Source organism: Sphaeramia orbicularis, chromosome 16 (assembly GCF_902148855.1).
Source record: "Sphaeramia orbicularis chromosome 16, fSphaOr1.1, whole genome shotgun sequence".
Lineage (NCBI taxonomy): Eukaryota > Metazoa > Chordata > Actinopteri > Kurtiformes > Apogonidae > Sphaeramia > Sphaeramia orbicularis.
Genome location: NC_043972.1, coordinates 33,783,934 through 33,804,248, shown reverse-complemented (window position 1 = coordinate 33,804,248; position 20,315 = coordinate 33,783,934). Strand labels below are relative to the sequence as shown.

The 20,315-nt window shown below is 38.4% G+C and overlaps 3 protein-coding genes across 8 annotated transcripts; 1 reads left to right on the top strand and 2 right to left on the bottom strand.

Annotated features, from left to right (window-relative positions):
* Nucleotides 1–77: 77 nt before the first annotated feature.
* Nucleotides 78–3,920, bottom strand: ccdc106a (coiled-coil domain containing 106a). Of its 2 annotated transcripts, none has more exons than XM_030157916.1 (8): nucleotides 3,787–3,920; nucleotides 3,232–3,304; nucleotides 3,058–3,156; nucleotides 2,712–2,933; nucleotides 2,505–2,561; nucleotides 2,117–2,401; nucleotides 1,819–1,986; nucleotides 78–1,677 (listed from the first exon to the last, which is right to left on the bottom strand). In XM_030157916.1, the coding sequence occupies exons 2-8, from the start codon at nucleotides 3,302–3,304 to the stop codon at nucleotides 1,361–1,363; spliced, it is 1,221 nt and encodes a 406-aa protein (XP_030013776.1). In that variant the 5' UTR covers nucleotides 3,787–3,920; the 3' UTR covers nucleotides 78–1,360. The 2 variants fall into 2 exon arrangements, with proteins under 2 accessions (XP_030013776.1, XP_030013777.1); XM_030157917.1 differs by having other exon boundaries at nucleotides 2,117–2,398.
* Nucleotides 3,921–3,977: 57 nt separating this feature from the next.
* On the top strand, nucleotides 3,978–5,320 carry LOC115435496 (transmembrane protein 238-like). 2 transcript variants are annotated; one of them, XM_030157946.1, is made up of 2 exons: nucleotides 3,978–4,349; nucleotides 4,562–5,320. In XM_030157946.1, exon 2 carries the CDS (start codon nucleotides 4,564–4,566, stop codon nucleotides 4,891–4,893), a length of 330 nt encoding a protein of 109 aa, XP_030013806.1. In that variant the 5' UTR covers nucleotides 3,978–4,349; nucleotides 4,562–4,563; the 3' UTR covers nucleotides 4,894–5,320. The 2 variants fall into 2 exon arrangements, with proteins under 2 accessions (XP_030013806.1, XP_030013805.1); XM_030157945.1 differs by having other exon boundaries at nucleotides 3,982–4,349; nucleotides 4,557–5,320.
* On the bottom strand, nucleotides 5,160–19,553 carry LOC115435467 (C-Jun-amino-terminal kinase-interacting protein 4). 4 transcript variants are annotated; one of them, XM_030157896.1, is made up of 29 exons: nucleotides 19,335–19,553; nucleotides 16,533–18,782; nucleotides 15,143–15,516; nucleotides 14,285–14,479; nucleotides 14,041–14,161; nucleotides 13,815–13,885; nucleotides 13,610–13,674; nucleotides 13,289–13,361; nucleotides 13,023–13,195; nucleotides 12,603–12,880; nucleotides 12,065–12,122; nucleotides 11,700–11,852; nucleotides 11,527–11,569; nucleotides 11,281–11,408; nucleotides 11,118–11,171; nucleotides 10,857–10,997; nucleotides 10,612–10,708; nucleotides 9,408–9,494; nucleotides 9,258–9,305; nucleotides 8,964–9,105; nucleotides 8,766–8,808; nucleotides 8,577–8,657; nucleotides 8,353–8,420; nucleotides 7,614–7,762; nucleotides 7,358–7,529; nucleotides 6,734–6,847; nucleotides 6,538–6,636; nucleotides 6,324–6,413; nucleotides 5,160–6,199 (listed from the first exon to the last, which is right to left on the bottom strand). In XM_030157896.1, the coding sequence occupies exons 3-29, from the start codon at nucleotides 15,242–15,244 to the stop codon at nucleotides 6,081–6,083; spliced, it is 2,964 nt and encodes a 987-aa protein (XP_030013756.1). In that variant the 5' UTR covers nucleotides 15,245–15,516; nucleotides 16,533–18,782; nucleotides 19,335–19,553; the 3' UTR covers nucleotides 5,160–6,080. The 4 variants fall into 4 exon arrangements, with proteins under 4 accessions (XP_030013756.1, XP_030013753.1, XP_030013755.1 ...); XM_030157893.1 differs by having other exon boundaries at nucleotides 10,612–10,744; nucleotides 19,335–19,552; XM_030157895.1 differs by having other exon boundaries at nucleotides 10,612–10,744; nucleotides 13,023–13,192; nucleotides 19,335–19,552.
* Between the last annotated feature and the right edge of the window lie 762 nt (nucleotides 19,554–20,315).

Here is a 20,315-nt window from a genome sequence, read left to right as displayed (position 1 = left end):
TACAAATGTCATCTGCGTGAGTTTATAGCAAACAAACAACAACTCCTAAAGACAAACAAATTAGGTGGGAAAATGAGTTAAGACTAAAGGTTACTTTATTTGAATAGGAGAAATAGAAAATTACAAAATAAAGTGCTCAAAGTAAAGCCACTTTGTCTGGGCAAAACGTGAAAGGAGAACACAATAGGTTACAGGAACAGGAACAAATGTTAGTTATTTACACACTTGCATCTTACAATGGTAATATTTGTGTGCTGATATTCCTGAAGAGAAATCAACTATTTCTACATGAAATGTGATGTTTTAAATACAGTTGTGTCTTAAACGTGTATGACATTAATGTTTTGATTACCGTTCATTCTTAACCATTTAATCGGTGAATTCTCAGCATTTTCCAGTTGCTGGTGTTTTTTTTACAGGTTAAGAAAAGTAGCTCTTTAAAAAAAAATCAAATATCCTCTTGACATTTCAGTCATCTATAAGGTGAATTTTGGACAGATTTTCAGTGAGACACACATGATTTGATTAGTGCATACCTGCTAAAAATGAGAGAAGAGTATTGACTTTTAAAGCACTGCACCCTTGTATAATTTTGCAAATTCCTCTCAACAGTTTGACTTCATCCTACACTTGCTTTTAAGCTATACAATCTGAGAGTGACACTGAGACAGAATCAAATCTATTTTTGCAGATTATTAGTGCTAACTTAAAGTAAATGCTGCTAGAAAACCAACCATTATCAATTACTTTGGCCTCATTTGTTCAGTTTAAATGAGCTTTTTATTGTACCATGAAAAATGTGAAAGATAAGATTAATATTTGCTGAATTGAAAATTGTTAATACTCACAAGATCACAATAAACTACTGACTATCAAATATCTCTTCTCACATGCATTTGTAGTGGAGTATTGGAAAGTAATAATACACCATCCATCTGCACACGGTAGTTGCCTTTGCTGAAGTTAAAGTTTATACTTTAAATTTGTGAGTCACATCCACAATTTTTCACAGAACTGAAAGCCACAGCATGTGTTACAAATATCCTATATTATAGTAAGAGATCTGTACCATATTTTACAAAAGGTATTACTATCACACAAAATACAAGGGCCTCAATACCAGAGGCATAAGAAGTGACACACTGTGTTTTATGGCTGATAATTTTGTAGGGTTTGGAACAAATCTCAGTGGAACAACCGAATAATTCAACAGTAGCATTGTTGAAAGCAGACCACACTTCCTATATTAGTAGGAGGCATAATTTAAAATATCAACATTTTTAACCAATAAAAGCAGAGTCATATTGTAACAAGAGTGTTATAGGTAAAAAAATTTCAAACTACCCTGATGCGTTCTTCCTCAGTGTCTGAACCTGTAAGAAATTGGCAGGAGTAGGTTATTCTTCTTCAGGGCCTGAACCCTACTAAGTGTCTCCTCATCCAGGGCCGTATAACAGCGACGTGCATAGTCCAGCAACTTCTCTTTAGATGGATCGAACTCGCCCACCTCTGCAACCTTTTCTGGGGCTACTAAAAGCAGCTCAGCAATTGGTGTGGTGGACGCCACTGTGTTGCGGTCCACACCATGGATCTGGAAGGCTTTGGACATGTTTTTCAGACGCTGGTATGTAAGAAGAATTTTTTTGTAACGAAACAGGACTCCGGCAGCATCTTTCACTATAGAAAAACATAGCATGAGTTAAATTTGGTCTTTTCATCATCTGTGAGTCATTTCAAGTTACATGTGTTGTTGTAGCCATGGTGGTATAGTGGTGAACTTCCAAATGTATTGCTGTAGGATATCTTCTCTACTCTTACCTCTCTGCCTCTCTCTTGGGAGTCGGAAGACTCGTCTTCTCTTTAACGGAGATCTGTTGTTGTTAATGGCATCCGGCAGTACATCTTCCCCTGATATCATTTCCTCCTCCTCGAGGTAGCTATCCTGATCCAAGAACTCATCAGGTTCTCCAAGCAGTGAAAGGGAATCTGAAGAAAAATTATATAATCTTCTCAGTAAGATACATGACAAATATGCAAAAGGTGTGTTTTTTCTATTCTGGCATTCAGGTTTGATTGCATTATCTGCAATGATACAAAGCCATTTCAATTGTATTACCTGGACCTACATTACTATGTCCACTCATGTCATTCATGGATGGCCGTGTTGCACTGCTAGTGCCTCCACTGCTGCCAGTGGCTGTGGTACTGGTAGTGCTATGGCTGTGTCCTTGAAGAAGAGACTGGGACTGTGTCGAGTTGAACAAAGCATTCATAGAGGCAAGCTGACTGGTTATTGGACTGGAGATGTGGTTTTTGGAGGGCACCATTGTTGGAGGAGCAGGCCTTCGTTGGATAAACTGACGTGAGGAGAAGTGTTGTGAGTCTGTCTTCTGTTGCTCTGTTAGAAGAGAACACACATATTAAATTAAATTATAATAGCTTTGAAAGGTAAAACATATTACACAGAGGAAGCACAACTGTATGCATATGTATTTATTTTTTACCAACAGGACGATCTTCATCTCTCCTTCCCCTCCAGTTAAATCGTCTAGACTCATAGCCTACAAAAACAGAAAAGTCAGAAGGTATTTTTTTTAATTATATATATATATATATATATATATATATATATATATATATATATATATATATATATATCAGCATCTCATTGGAACAGTTATCATGTCACACCTGTCGCATCATGTCCTCACCATTACTGTACTGGCTGTGACTCTGATCCTGTGCCTGGCTCTTTGTGGAAAAGATGAAACGGTCCAGCTGGCAACGGAGGAAGTCCCTCTCCTCTTCCAGGTCCTCAATTCTTTTCTGCAGCCAAGAGTTTTTCTCCAGAGAGATCTGTAGCTGTGTCCGCAGGTTGGTGATCACCATATATGAGTTGCTCACGGTAGATGGTCCAGCAGAAGGACCAGAGTCTGAGGACAGACAATTTATTTTTAAAGATCATTAGCACAGTATAGTATGAAACTCTACGTGAAGTGTAGCTACTGTGTATGCTATTCAAGACATAAAGCTGCTTGTATTTGATGTGTTGCTCACCATCAAAATTCTGATCACTCTGGTTGAAAAAGCCCTGCTGCTCAAAGTTGCTCTCTTCATAAGGGATGGCTATTTCATAAGCATCCTCATTTTTTGGAGCTGAACGGGAGAAAATATGCATAAATGTTGTGCATGATTCTGGACAAAAGAATGCAGTATTTTTCAGGATCTTACTTTGCAGGTGGAGGGAACCTGTGTGGCTCTTGGATGAGGATGCAGCAGCATCAGTCCTGTTTCCGTCTTCCATCTAACCAACAAGGAAAACAGTAGATTACTATATGGTATCATAGGACAACGATTATTTAATATTGTACTACAAGACTTTACGAAATAAACAAAGTCATTGTGAATTCTTGTGTATTAAAAATGTATTAAGTAACCGGTGCGCTTTCGTTACAGTAGTAATTTCTACAAGCTTCGACAGGCAGTGAAGCAAAGGAAAGGTTACGAAACTGAAATGTTGTCTGCCTTTGTGTTCCACAGTTAAACTGAGTGTGATACATAAATAGCAGTGTGCATCTGTCTGGAAATGTTCTCATACTGTGGTAGCGAGATATCATTAGCTCAGCAATGTTAGCCTGTTAGCCTGGCAGACGTTAGCCAGAATTTAGCTAAGAAAAATAAAATTACTTTCCCCTTATTTCTATTCACTTCAGTTGTACAACTCTTGTTTCAGGCGTAAACAGAAGCCCCGTTATACCGATATATTGTGCAGAAATTTGTACATACCACTTTATGTTTGTAATAACTTAATCGTGCACATGTAATAAGACGTTATTACTCTGTCATATCTCCATTTCCCGAGTTCGTCCGCTAGCTAACAAGCTAACAATAACAATTACCGCTTTTATTTTTTCAACACTCGATTGCGTCATTTCCGCATGTGTACTGACTACTGACAGAAGTATAGTCAGTATGTATCAGGCATATATATGGGATAAGGAAATATTTTGTTTGCTATAGGCTCACATACTGTTTTAAATCCCTTGAATTATCTATCTATCTATCTATCTATCTATCTATCTATCTATCTATCTATCTATCTATCTATCTATCTATCTATCTGTCTGTCTGTCTGTCTGTCTGTCTGTCTGTCTGTCTGTCTGTCTGTCTGTCACTGTTGACATGTGGTGTTTCTGGGCTGAACTGTAGGACAGGTAATACAGGTGACGCGGTGTCAGGTTTCACTGTTGTTGGTGGCAGGTTTGGAGCCGATCCGGACACATAGAAAACACTCATCTGCATCATAAACACCAGTTATTAAGCAGTAAAGCCCCAGCAAACCTGTTCCGGTAAGTTTTGGTGGTACTTTTTTCCTGTAAATGTTATGTATAATGTGGACATCGCAGCATAAACTGGTGTAAACTGCGTTTGCCACGTGACAGGTGTGGCACTTGTAGTTTACAACAATGAAGGGCTTTGTTCAGTCAGGACGATTTGTTTATTGGTGATTTAAAGGCTTGTGTAGAAACATTAAGCATCATTTTCTCTGTTTTTAGTGCAGTCATGGCACCGAAATATGACGGTCTGTCCCACTGTAAGCTGGCCCTGGTGTTCGCGGTGCTCATGGACCTGCTGGGGGTCATTTCTCTGCTCTTGGGGGTCTTCGCCCCGCTGGAAATTCAAGGCCAAGACTTTGGAGATCTGCTGGTGTACACGGGAGCTCTGCTGGTGCTGTGTTCTCTGGCAGGATGGGTTGTTTGGTACAGTGGCAACATCGAAGGTCTTACCTCCCAAAAGGAGCTAGGGGGTGCTATGGTGGGAGCCGTGGATCGACTCGCCCGCTCCGTGAGCCGCAGGATACGGATGCCCAGGACCCGCAGCAGCCCAACATAATAACTACAGCAGCCCAAAGAGACCAGTGACTGACACTAACAAGACCAGGAGTGCCACTGCTAATAATCATGTATATGCAAATTTCTCTTGTGCAGCTAGAGAGTTTACATCGATAATTTGCATGGACTACAATAAGTTGTATTGTAAAAGGGTGTATTATTCAGTACATGGAGATGAAAAGAATTAATATGCATCATTATTTTGTGTTTCCTTTGGTTTTGTAAAAATGTAAAAAAACAAACAAACAAAAAAAGCCACAAAATTAACATTTAAGACATTTTAATGACAATAATGATTGCATTAGGTTGACTAAGAGCCAATACTTTACATCTTCTTTGCAAGAAGAGTGACAGGATGGGGATTGTTTGTTTATCAACATGTGCCCAAAATTAGAATTTCATATTAAATATAAATACTGCATAGAACACTTGAAAGAATTCCTCTCCCTTATTTTACATATTGAACCAAACTGAAACATAAAAGAAATTAAGACACAAACATACACATCAAAGAAAGGCATCAAAACCTGATCAAGAAAAATAGTTTCTAAGGGATAGGAAACATTTATCACACTCATCTCTACAGACACTTTCAGTGTGTCTGTTAGTGCAGTTATTTGTTGTATCAACATGTGCAGTGTGGAAAGGTTATGTGATTTAACACAACACAAATCACAATCACAAAAGGTTATCCTCAATCTCAATACAGTTTGTGAATGATGATAAATTGCTGATTGTCTTAACGTTGAGAGACCATCGGCTTCCAGTTCACAACATATTGTGTACACGGTGTCCTCAAGAGCAGTTTTAAGAAAAACAAAACATATATCAACAGGTGTTTGGCAGAGAATCTGAATGCAACAGTAACATGGATAATACACTGCCACAAAGAACTGAGAAGGACAAAAACATGAACGCAGTCTGTACAGATAAATACTGACCAATTCCACAAGGAGCAGCTGAAGACACACAGAAAGGCATCATGATCTAATAGGTTAACCCAGTCAAAAGGTAAGTGCACAAAAAGAATGAGGTAAACAAGGATGAATGATCATTTATCATATTTACTGTATCTTAGAGGATTCTTTTACTGCTGCCACATTGCTAAGTGGCTAAAGTCAACGACAGCACCACTCCAGTTTTGCTGGTGTAAAGTCTATGTCTGCTGCATCTTTTCCCAAACAGACATCACAGAGAAGGGCTGGGCACAGCGGGGGTGGGGTTCTGCCAGATGATCATGTGACTGCGTTCAGACCGCTGAGGTGTGGCTTGGGACAACTCAACCGACTCGTCACTGGCATCATCACCTAAAACAGAATACATGTATTAGTTTGGTTGTAACTGTCCACTATTTAAAGAAAGTCCAGTGATGTAGGACATTAGAGTTGAAGCATATAATGCTGTAGTTTACGTTCCACTTCTCTGACTTACCAATTCTGAAGTTGATGTAACCTTCTCCACCACTGAGGATAAGCTGTGAGGTAGTGACAGTGCTGCTGCCAGGAGAAGTGATCAAGCAACCTATGGCAAACAAATTATAATATTTACACCTTTGTAACTATGACTTAGACACTTGCAAAGCAAATGCAGCACACAGATACAGGTTGTACTGAAACTGTTTAGCACATTTGGACCAGATTCTTACCAGGTGCAGCAATGATAAATCTGACAGCTTGTCTATGTCCATGATAACACAGCTGAGCTGATGCCATAGAGCAGTATGGAATGGAAACTGCTTCTGATGCTGTGGAAATGAGTTAATATGATAATGCAGTGAAAGTGCACCTCTAACAATAAAATGGGTACATGTTTACGAATACTGTTTGTCTGCTTGACCATACTTATCGACAATGGTATGGCGAGGATTGCCCCGCCTCCTGTGCCCACCCAAAGACGGCCAGAGATGACAGTGAGAGAGGAGATCTGCAGAGGTGACAGTGTCAGGAAGGCTTGACCTGCACACACAAACAGAAATGTGTTGACTGAGGTGGAAGAAACTCATCTGTCACAAAGCAAAGCAACTCAAACCAGAAAACCTTACATTTACATTTCAGGCAATCAATGCAAACTGTTCCTTTAAAACTTTTGTAGACTGACCCTCTGTCAACACGATTACTATATATTGCCGCCACGATGCTGAAGCTGCTGAAGTGTCTAAATATAGCACTGTTTTACACATTAAAAACAGTTACACAAATACTAAAGGATGGAATTTCTTTCTTCAGTGAAATGATAAGAAATAGGAAAACAAAATATGGTAAGTATACCAAACATATGGTATAATTGAATACTTAATAAGTGAATCATCATGAAGATTTCTGTCCCTAAACTCACATTAAAAAGAAAATACTATGCTACACTAACACATGTTTTTTACTGCTGTAAATGCGCATCTAAGAAACAAGGACATTGTATATAATACTACACATACCTAACAATAAAAAAAGACAAAAATTGTTACGCACCTAATGTTTTGGATGCCAAAGCACTGAAATCAACTTCCTGTAAGGGTCGCCCTGATGACCAGTCAAACAACCTGAGGATTGGGTCAAGCCTACAGGATGTCCAAACACCACTACCTCCAGCACACAGGAAACGCACCTGCTGCTCACTGCGCTCAGAAACTGAGAAGGTTTGCTGTAAAGGAAGATGATGATGAAGAGTTCAAAGACAGTGGGAATATAGGTCAAATCAATAGAATGTACATCCAGTGTTACTTACCTCAACCTTTTTGCTTTCAATGTCAACCACATGGATTTTGTTCCAATATCCCACCCACATGCGACCACCTTTTGCAAGACAACAGCGAATGGGCTGCAAAGGGTTTGACCCAAGGGGCATCACTGTATGCAACTGCAGATTCCAGCCATCTGTCAATCGCAGCAATTTTTATTACTGACTATTAACCTTAGATCAGGGTAAAAGTAAATCGAATTGGGTTTGTATGAGGGACATATCCATAGTCAATACAGGACTATCAGCATGAGAGCTAAACAATGAAGTATGGACAGAGGTAGAAAGGGAAGAACACGGGAGTGACACATCTGTTGCCTTGGAAGTTTTGTCTACGTTACTGTGTGACCTTAATATTTCAACACATTAGCTCAGATCAGAGCAGTCAGTTGTGGCAGTTGTAGGACAGTAACTTCTGCATTCTGGTAAAATGACTGTTTTTGGGGCTTTGAAAAGAGCAATACAACAGTTTCAGTTCTGTGTCAGAACTGTCTGGGGAAAATATTTTAAACACAGGGTGCAATAACAGCCTGGTAGAGTATCCACAGCAGTGCACTGCTCAGTTTGAAACTCTCCATCTCCAAACTGGGGCCATGCTGACAGCGATCTACTGCAGGTAATACACTCACTATGGATAAGTACCTTATACAACCCCCCATCTTTGATAGATAGGGAGGAAGATTAACATAGATATACATAAATGCAAAGGGGAAACAGAAATTATTACCTGAACTGTGTGAGAAAAATGCTAAGGTGCCATCAGCTAAACCAGCTATGACTTGACTCTGTGAGTACCTGTGAGATTTGTCAACAAAAAGCTATTTTTAAACATTCCAGGGGAAAAAGCCATTTACAAATGCCACTGACACACTGTGACAAGCAATATAAACCCATGACATATATTTATAAGTATCAAATATATAGTTTGAACTCAAAGTTGACAGAACTCACGTGAGTGAATGAACACCTTCAGTGAGGGAGATCGACTGCAGACAACGCCTCCTGCCAGCAGAGGCTGAATGTATCAGTATACTGCAAAAGAATGACAAGAAAGAAAAGGAGGAAAGGAGATAGTCTGTACATCTACTCTTCCAGCTAGTATTTTTTCTTTAAATTAGCTGCTTATTCAGCAGACACTACCTTCCTTCCTGAGTTCCAATCCACACTGTTCCCAAGGTATCACCTGACAAAAGAGCACAGAGATTTTGTCAAAGGAAGCACTAAGTAAACAGCAACTTTCCAGTGTTTCCAGTACAATGTCAGTCTGGTATGAGGGAAAAAGACATGCATAGAGAAGTACACTGTAGGCAGCTGCTGTTGCCTTGTACTGGCACTGACCTATGGGAGGTACAGCACAGATGCAGAGGGCAGGAGATGTGGGAGGTAGGGTGAACTGATCCAATACTGTGTTGGACCGAGCTGGATCAATCACTGTAATATCACTGCTGGAGGCAGGGCCAGAAACTACCCACACAGAACACTGACGGAGAAGGTGGAATATGATGTTTGGAGAGATGACTGGCATGAAACAACATGTTCCTGGGTAGTGGTTAGTTATGGTTGGATTGTATTGTACATGGTGATTAGAGACTTGCTACAGTTGCAATTTAATCAGGATAATGACAGACTTACTGTGGCCTCCCCAGAGATCTCAGGTGGGACTGCAACAGCACAATTCAGCTAGAGAGAAGAAAACAGAAAACAGGTCCATGTTTAAATGCTTCTCACATGTAAAATCTACTAGACTTTGTTGTCCAAACATTTTTAGGAGACAAGGCTTACCTTAGCGGTGGAGTCTCTTTGATCCAACAGTCTGAGCTGTACTAAAACAGGCACATCTTTAGGCTCTGGGACAGGTTCATGTGATTCCTACAACGATGACATTTAAAAGCACAGTCTGTCAGTTCATCCTCTATGAGATTTGTCAACCAAAATGTAAAACATCTCACAGACCCTAAAGGTTTTGACTTCAGTAAGACAGGACACTATATGGACATTTACTGTATATGGGAGAAGAAATCCATGTATCCATGTACAAAAATATCATCCAATTCTGTGTTTTAATACAAAATATTCATTCATTCATTTTCTGAACCTGCTTTATCCTCACTAGGGTCACAGGGGTCGCTTAGAGCCTATCCCAGCTACTTACGGGCGAAGGTGGGGTACACCCTGGACATTTCGCCAGTTCATCGCAGGGCTGACATATAGAGACAAACAATCACTCTCACATTCACACCTGGGCAATTTAGATTAACCAATTAACCTATCAGTGCATGTCTTTGGATGGTGGGAGGGAGATGGAGTACCCGGAAAGAACCCATGCAGACATGGGCACAAGTGCTGTCCACTGCACCACCGTGTTGCCCTTAATACAAAATAATATTATCTAAGTGCTGTGTTTTACTTTACCTGTTATACACTGGCCTATTGTAGTATTTTTTTAAGTAATAAAAACATGTAAAAGATCTATATGGGAACAAAATTGTGACGAAGTATGGGATCATGAAAGGTGTTTTCACCACCACTGCTGATGAAAATCTGACATAATTTGGCAGAAATTATGTTCACAGCTGAGCTAATGTCTTAATGTTTTATTCACAATATTTTTAGTGATGTAAATTCACAATATTTCAAAGAAACAGCCTACAGTAATGCTGAATATTAATGTTGGTAAAAGCAGTAAATTGGAATGAAATATTGAAACGCTGACAAAATTATAACATAAGTACATGTCAGCAAAACATAGCAAAGCCTGATCAGATTTCAAAATTTTAAAATGGATATATTATAGCATTAGTTATCATAAGATAGTTAAGGTTGTATACTACCTGGATACACAACAGCTCTGAACAACTGAATGCAGGTTGTTTTACACTGAATTGGTTAAATTAAATTCAGTCTTGTATCAAAATCAGACAAATTTTCCTATGTACATTTCCTCTCGTGTTTGCCATCTGTATGTCAATGTTTCTGCTTCTATTACCTGTGTGTTTGCCAGTGGTAGGCTCCACCCGTGTATCTGCCGTTTTCCCAGATTTCCCCAAATGTACGAACGAATTTCTCTGTAATGCTCCCTCCGTCTGACACGTGGTGAGAGAGCAGAAGAAGAAGCAGATCTACAGGGAATCACCTTGAGTGAGCAATTTCTCATCACTCATTATTTGAAGATGATTATGTAATGTGAGAAAAATGAAAGAGTAGAGTATTTTGACTCTCATAGTAGCTTACTCTGCCTGGGTCTGACTAACAGCCGGTACTTGTGGAGATGCCACAGGAGCACGATTGAGAGATGGAGAGTTTGGCAGGGCAAATGCATGAGCAGAAGGTGGATTTAAAGATTCCTTGGACAAGCCAAATAAGCGGTTGAACCTTCATTAAAAGAAAATATTTACTGTAAAACATCTCATTTCAGCATGCCAGTTTATAGGTTATAAGGACATCTAATAATTGAATAAAATTAAGAGTATCTCATTCCAGACAAGCACTTACTTTTTCCAAACACTTGACCTTTTGTCTCCTGTCAACCTCTCTCCCTTAGATGCTCTATAAAAGACACAAAAATTAATGCAAAGATGTTGTCGGGTCCAAACATAAAATTATTTTAAGGTAAATCTAAATAAATAAAATAAAAGTAAAACAGCAGAGCAGTTACCTGAGAGTCTGACTGTGCCTCACTGCCTCCTGCAGCTCAAACAGACGTTGCTTGTATTGGTTCTTCTCCATGACCACGCGAGCCATTTCAGAACGAGAGAAATGACGCATGGATGTGGGTAGAGAGGCCTGAACAGAAAGATGTATGTTACTGAAGTTTAAGTGGCGAATTCTCACAAAGAGGAAAATGAATTTAAAAAAAACACAGCACTGCTTGAGATGCTTTATAATAACAATGTCTCCTTACGTCAGGATCCTGTGACTGACATGCTTCCAGTTCTTTCCGTAGTCTATGAACAGTGGATTTAGAGGACAAAAATGTTTGTCACAATGGAATATATTATATAAAAATGTAAATGCATATCAGAGACTTAACAGGCACAAGAAAACAAGGGGGATGTGTGGAATAAATCTGCACACCTCTTAGTTTCCTCTTCTTTTTCTTTCATTCGGCTCTCTAAACGCAAAGCTGTTTCCTGAAGTAAAGTTACTTCCAGTTTCAGAGCTGACCGGTCATCAGTCAGCTCCACAACCCGAGATATCAAAGCCTTTCGAGCTGCATCTACAAGCTCACTGGGAAAAGATACGGGGCATAAAATAAATAATTTAAAGCTACAGAAAAAATGTACGCAAAAAGAGTGATAGCTTAACAAGTTAGTGAATCTGTACATATTAACTACTGCCTACTGAAGCAAGAAGTCAATGTCTGGAAAATCCCCAATACACTCAAATAATCACAAGATACAACCCATTTGAAGGTCAGAGAAACTTTATATAGGACTCACTGGGTGACTTTCAGTTCCTCATACTGAGAAAGAATCTCCTCAAACTGGTCAGTAGTGCCTGAACAGATAGAAAGAGTTTAAGAGGTATTTAACAGCAAACACAAACACTGCAGTGCAAAGAGGAGCTAATTTGATATTATTCACTCAGTAATAACACATAAAAAAGAAAAACCTGAAAGGATGCAGTGTCAAAAAGCAAAGGAAGTACAGCTTTGAAAGTAAGCGCAACACTCTTTTCACTGAAGAACTTGCAGTCAGTGTCAGCAGTGTATAAATAGCTTCTCACAGTTGGAGGTTTATTTTTAGAAACAACCTGCAGTCACCTAAAATGTCTGTGATAATTTACTTCATGTACAACTATCAGCTTTGGATTTCATTACAGGATATAACAAGGTGCCAGGATATTTGTGTTTTTCTGTGTTTAGATGAATATACAGTCTTAAACAGTCATTATACTGGATAAAAACAAGTGAAAATGCATTTGTAAAGTCTGTACAAATATGTTTCTACAAAAAAAAAAAAAAAAATCTGCAATTACCTCTTACACTGGCCCCTTGGTCGACACTTTCCACATAATCCCGACTCAGCTCTGAGAGTTCGGAAAATACAGAATCAGTGTTGCGTAGCTCCCACTCCAGGCTGTCATCTTCCTCAGCATCCTCTACATTTTCCTCATTCTTTTCCTGCATTTCTCCAACTTGCTGCTCCACACATAAATTCTCCTCATTCTCTCCTTCTTTTTCCTCCGCTTCCTTCATTTCATCCTCTAGGCTGGTCTCAGACTCGTCAGGTTGTCCTACAAGCAGCACTGGGGAACTTATGATATAGATGACGATATGTGAGAAAATATGCACAGCATAACATATCAATGACTCTAAGCAAAATCAAGTTTAACTGATAAATGAGACATATGATAGACATAATGTTCAATCAACTAGTTATTGGTTTGAAACATTACCTGGCACCCACAGGACCATGAAACTGTGCCAGCTCAGGCGTGGAGCTGATAATGTCATTGATGAACTGCTCTCCATTAGGCTTTATTGCAGCATCAATTGCTTTCTCTTCTTTAGCTACTAAAACTTCCAAACAGGGGGGACCAGAGTGTGAATGTGACCTTTGAATCACCTGCTGAAAAAGAGCAGGAGACAGAAGCAAAGTCTTCACCAAAATGTCATATTAAACACATCAAAATACAGACAAGTAGTCTGTGAATATGTTTACCTTGTCACTCAAACTGGATTCGGATGGGACTTGATTGGATAAATATTCAGCATTCTTGGGACGCACATGATTCCTACATAAAATATAGAGCGTGACAATGTCAGGAGAAGTCATTTGAGGATTTATTTAGCTTATTCCTAAATTTTGCAACAGTTTTCCTATTACTTGTGAGTAGCTGCTACCACAAACACATTTAGTTTACTTATGCCAGTTGCACAGTATCATGTTGTTGTTGAATACATTAAATGTCTTTCAGCCTTCCAGTATGAGTCATGCAGTGCTGTATATGAAATATGCTTAAAATTAAAGATTAGGAACAACCTTAAAGGAGAGTCTCTTTCAGACTCTTTTCTCTTTTCCAGCAGCTCCCGATATGTGTGCATCAGCTGAAGGCCAGAAGAGCAGGGATTTGTAACAGTGATAGCAAAAACAGATAAATACCCAATGACCAGCTGTTTAGGAAAGTGCCAGTGTGGTGATACAATGGTGTAATGATAATTCATTAGACTAATCAGCAGTGTCTGACCTTGTTATGAGTGTGCCTCAGTGTGCCCAGTTCTCTACTCAGATTTGCCTTCTGCTCATCCAAGGCCACCACTGAGAAAATAAAACAAATATTACTGAAAAAATGTGACCCAGCATGGCATTTATTGACAAACTGTACAGACTGTAGCCCTGGTCCAGCTGTTGCAAAGTGCAAGGAATTACGCCATGATATATAGAACAAAGATTAACTAAACTGACATACTCACACTGATCAGCTTGCTGTCTCGCTTTTTTCTCCAACTGTCTCTCCCGCCGTTCTCGCTCCTTCTCCCTCCCCCTCATAGCTCTCCTCTCCTGTTCAATTTGGTCATCTAGCTCCAGATACCTCTAAATAAACAGAATGATTTAACAGCTCTGACTGCACACAAACACCTACCTTCACAGCTTTTAAAAAACATGAAACCTCAAATCATGCCTTATCAACACTTTCAAAAGTCTATCAATTCCCACCTCTTGGCTGTCTTTCCGAAGTGTTTTTTCTGCTTGGTATCTCTCCAGAAGATCTTCTTTTTCAGCTTTCTCCCTCTCAGCTTCCTCTTCCCGGGCTCTAAGCTGGGCTTTGCAGCTGGCTAGCCCCTCCAGGACCCACACAAATATGGGTACCAGTGACTCCACAACACCTTCACCATGTGTCTCGATAACAGTCTTTAATTTGACAAAGAAAATACAACAGGTCAGACTTAAAGACCATAATGTCTAACTGTCTGACAGCATCTCTGCATAAATTAATGGCTGAACTGGCCACCACATCAACCACCGATTACTGCACATCCAAAAACAAAAAGCAAAGAAATGCTGCTATTTCATACTGTACAAATGCAGCTACACTACATTTTCATTCATAACTTTTTCAAACTATTTTTAAACATTCCTGTATATATATATTCATTATTCCATATAGTCATCATGAGGATTTTAACCTTTTATCAACTGACATAAATGATATAAATGACTTTACTTATTAGAAAATGTTATAAACTACAAAAAAAGCCCTCCCAGAAAGACGCTAAACATTATTAAATATAACCAAACTGTTTTGTATAATACAAGGTTGGCTAGACAAATTGTGCATAATACTCTGGTGACAGTATGTAATCCATTGTGATACCTTGATAGTGGTTAAATCTATCTCAATATTAGCTGCAATATTAGTGATTACTGTTCTTTTTTTTGGAAAATAATAATGAGGATAATAATAATTTCCCATCGATCCCATCTGATATAAAATTTTTGCAAATATTGGTAGTTTGCAAAAAACAAATTATACAAATACTAAAGAAAGAACATCAATTTAAGGAGATATTTTACCTGTAGCTCTGAATACAGCTTTCCAGCCTCTTCACTGACGATGTTGGGGTCCAGCTCCACCTCCCCGCTCCCACACAGAACTCTCTCATTGCACTCCATCATCCAGTTATTTTTAACTATGTATTTGCTGTTGGAAGTTTCACTTTACCTTAAGAATAAATAATTGTAGATGTTGTCCACGGAGCCAAAAAGTTACACTCTTAAATGCACTTCCTAAACAGCTAATACAACTAGTTTTTCTAGCTTTCTAACATATTTGCCACCACCAGCACCTCCCATCTTCCACTTTATTTACAAAACTGCATCCCCAGTCTCCACTCAGTGGTATTTTGTCGAGACATTATCTGACACCGGGTGGTGTTTTAGGATCCATCCTAAAAAAGATAAGTGGAAAATGAACATATATTTTTTTCTTATCTCCCTCTGCTACAGCTAGGTTTAATAACAGAAGCAAGAGTTAACTGATTTGTGTCAAACTCTGATATGCTTTATTTTTCTTTTTTCTCTATATAATCACTGAAGGAATGGGTGGAACATGGTCATGTGGTTTTCTGCTACTATAATCTCAGTTATGTTAAACAGGAAACAAAAAAGAAGTAATCTTCTCAATAACACTGAAATGCACAATCTGACAATGTTTGTGGCTCATCTGTTCAGTTCAGTAAAAACGAATGTAAATATAATCAATCGGACATGAATTATGGTTTATACTTTTTATAATGGTGAAAGTATGTTTTAATATCTACAGATTACTGGGTCAACTTTAGCATAACTTGAACTGAGAAACAGAAATTAAGTATACAATTTCTAATCACCTTGTCCTTTAATATAATTGGCAGATTAACTCAGTACACAATGGTGTGAAATAAAAATTAATTTAGTCCTTACTTATGTATCAGTACATTTATATATGTGTATATGTCTTATGTATTAAATGACTTCAAATTCCCTGTCAGTTCTAGATGTTACAGTACTTGTTATGCTATTACTCTCCAAATTCCTCCTGGGTTTTAATCAAATAAAACACACAGCTGATCATTCTGTTAAATATGTGGCCTATATGTGAATAATAAGGATTATGTAATGGAATCTAAGCAGAGACAAACCTATCGTCTGCCTGTACGTTATGTGCAAGAGCACCACAAATAGCACAGAGAGTCAACAGTTACATGTTAGTACACACACAGGAGAGCTCAAAGCCCGCTTATGGAGCTGTGTTAGCTAAAAACAACACAAACATTTACATCGACTCGCCTGAGTTGACAGACTGTATAAATAAGTAACTGACAGTGGACACCTTGAGAGTTTTGGCAGCAACTTTACACAACTCTGACTTCGCCAAATAACAGCTGGGTCGTCGAGGTGATTCCCTACAGTTTCACAAACTCACCTTCACCTCTGGGTCCATGAAACGTTTACACGACTGTCCCAAATTGACAAATTTCGGAGGTTTTTCCTTCGGGGAAGATATCAATTACACATAAACGAGTTTAAAGAAGGGGGTGTGGTTTAAGTCTGACGTTTACAGACGAGTCCTACTTTAACCAATCACAAGGCAGAGACTGTTATGTTTGGCCAATGAGCGGAAAAAGAAGGCGGGAAATGAGAAGTTTTGTTTTCAGGAGGAAGAAAAAAAGTTTCCTGAAACTTGAGCAGTGACACGTGATCACGGAGGTTGAAGCGGGTTGTCAGGTGATCCTACAAATCTGATACCTGTCGAAATACCTCACATACCTGAGAACAGGCATGTGACCCCAAGTGAGTAAAGGTTGTGTGAGAAAACCAACAGTATTTGTATGTAAACGCCAATACAGGATGAGTTTATCAGCAGTGATGTTAAATCAACAGCAAGCTTAATGACAGAGCTGTGTTTTTATTATTTTAGCTGAAAATATATTCATTCAGAATTCTCTATAAATGATTAAATATTGGATTGTATAAAAACAGACTGAGCCACAAGTGGAAGCTGATGTCCATATGTTGCACACAGTGGGAGACAGTATTTACAATCCACAGTATTTACAGTAGGTTATTTATTTCAATAAATCAGAGTAACGACTGTAGACTAAGTAATTCGCTTTCTCTCCAATAGATGGAGGTGCTGACACATTTTCCTCTCTGTCTCCTCTCATTTATGTCTACACATTAAAGGATCAGTTCAACAAAAGAACAGCATTAATACAGTCCTGGTCTAGTTGACCTCGGAATCAAGTGGCATGCAGAGGTTTTTTTGCCCTCAGTAGATGAATACAATTTTACACAGTGTTGCTATTAGCCACCACTTTGCAACAGTTGCATAACATTTGGTATGTTTGCAATTACAAAGTGCTTCAATGCTCAGAAGGCATTGCAACAATAGTACAGCCAAGTTAAAACTAGACAAATATGAAGAACAGTTGTGACAAGGTTGAAAAAAGAAGACAATATATGCAAAGATATAAAACACAAAATGTCATGTCAATAAATACAAATAAAAGTAATGGTATTAAAAACAATAAATGCAGTTAAGACAATATCAAGACATCTCATAAATAAAAGCTAAACAAAAGTAATAAAAGACAACATCACATAAAAGCAGGTTAATTAAAAATGTCAGCATCCATAGATTTAGGGGTAAATGATGACACATTTGGTTTATTGGCTCAATAAACCTTTTAACAGTCCTCTTACTTCCTCTTCTTTTTTCCACGTATTAGATCTATTCATTGTCTTTTACCTCATACACACACAAAACTCATAAATTATACGGTGCTCAGTTTGATTCGTTCAAATATTCATACATTATTTAGAATAAAAAATTATGCTAGAGGAGGAGGTATACAGTATACAGCAAAGTCAAGTGTATCCATATTGTACATATTTTTTTAATGCATGCACATCTTTATTTATTTTTTAAAACCTTCTGTGTGAACTTTTTCTGCACTGTCCTATAATGAGTGTTGCAACACTGGAATTTCCCCATTGTGGGAGAAATAAAGGATTTCTTATCTTATCTTATCTTAAAAGAGTAATTGTATTTCCTGTACAAAACATCCAATATTTGTGAACTTTACCGTACAGTTTATTCAGATCTTTGGACATTTTTTTTATTTTTATTTTTGCATCAAGTATGGTTCACATATTTACATATTTTTATACTGTGACTTTTTTAATCGATCCTCCATTGTCTCCTACAAGAACTTCTTTTCCTTCCTCTCTTTGTTTACGTGTCATCTCTCTCTTCTTCTTCGTCAGGAGGTAAAATGCCACCACACTTCCCACCATCCCTACACTGATGGCTAGAATCACGAGCCCCAGTCCCAGTAAGTAAGAGATTCTTTCTTTAAAGTGGTTCAGTTGATCCCACAGTCCCACAGCTCCACAACTGAGGCCGATAAGGGTTCCCCAAAACCCAAAAGCCAGAATGCAAGATCCACAGGAAAGTTCAACACCACCGGTTACCACGGTGATGCCTGCAACTGAGACAAACCCTCCTGGTAAGGTCACAGTCTCAGATTTAGCGTCATAGGTCACTGTAGAAGTGACAGATTTTAAAGCGGCAGGATCGAGGGTTTCCATCTTTGCTGCCATTGTCAAGTTTACTCTGTTGTCAGACAGAAGTAATTTATCTTAGACTTCAGCTGCTGTTTCTTCTTTTTTCCTACAAAATGTCACAGGAGGTTCAGTAGTGAAATATTGACTAATACACACATTTTAATGTAAAATAATACAGGCGGGTGTTGTAAGTAACCTTTTTATAAATACAATGCATCTGGTACTTGTGCATAAATATTTGTTGCAATTCCAATGCTACTTCTATGTCCTATCAAATGAATGAGAAAAAAATCAGTACATCAATTAACTTAGTTGAACTTTGAATACAAAGATAAAATTTATGATTTACCCACTGCAACCAAAGGAGAATAGAAATGATATCAGTGGCATTTTTTGTACACACACATACACGTACACATACACACACACACACACACACACACACACACAAAATCATAAAGCTTCAGTATGCTAATTGCAATTTATACAGTTTTATTACTGTATAGTCAGGTAAAACTAAAATCAAAAAGTTCCAAAAGACAGCATAATGTTCAGTAAACTATCTTGACTTAAACCTGAGATTACCGCAATTAGACCACAATGCATATATTTCATACATACAATACTTATTTCTAGTAAAATGTATACTATTACTCACCTCAGAGTAGGACAAGCAGCTTTGTTGATAACTTGTGTTGAGTAAAATCCTATAAAGTCATGAGTATGTTTGCCATGAATGTCTGTTTGAGTGTTTTCAGTGGAAGCCAGACTGTCCCTATGGACAATGGGTGCAGAAATGGAAGCAAGGCACCCGAATGCTGCCACCTTGATCAAATGCGTCATAACTTGAGGCCTCATGATGTGGTGGACACAATTGTCAAGATTGTTGTCAGCGTTTGTTTGTTCCCCTCTTTCCTTGTGCTCAGTAGGAAGCTCTCATCTGTCATTAAGCACCATTATAACCCATTAACTGATATTTATCTAGGAACAACTCCCTTCCTCTTTTCCTCTTTCTTTCAGTTTTAAGATTAGAGTGGTGTCTCACAAAGGCATTGTTTGGATAGAGAATGGACTTTTCTTGACTGAGACATCTCCTGGGTTGTGAGTTACAATGTTAAATTGTTGTAGAACATTTGGCGTTAGAGACTTCACACAAAATAAATGTCTGCTTTTAATTTGCATACTCCGGTTTCCCTTACCATCCAAAGGCATGTGCTAATAGGCTAATTGGTTACTCTAAATCGCCTGTTGGTGTAAATGTGAGAGTGAATGCTTATTGGTCTGTATATGTCTGCCCTGCAATGACATAGGTGACCGTAATTGGCTCCAGATCCTTCATGACCATCACAAGGACTAAGCAGTTCAGAAAATGGATGGACGTGTTGGCCCACTGACCAGGTTAAATCAGTGATATTTATGTGAGTGCTGATGTTGCTGATGCTGTAACTGAGGCGATACTGATATTTTTTCTGCTGATTCCAATTATTGACCCCCCCTGTTTCTAGTTTTATGAGTATTATATAGTTTCATTGCTTAAAAGGAGAACCTCTCCCAATTAATTAAACAGGTACTATTAAAAATATACAACAGTTACTTTTTCTGCTTGTATTGATACTGATATTACCAACCATCCATCCAT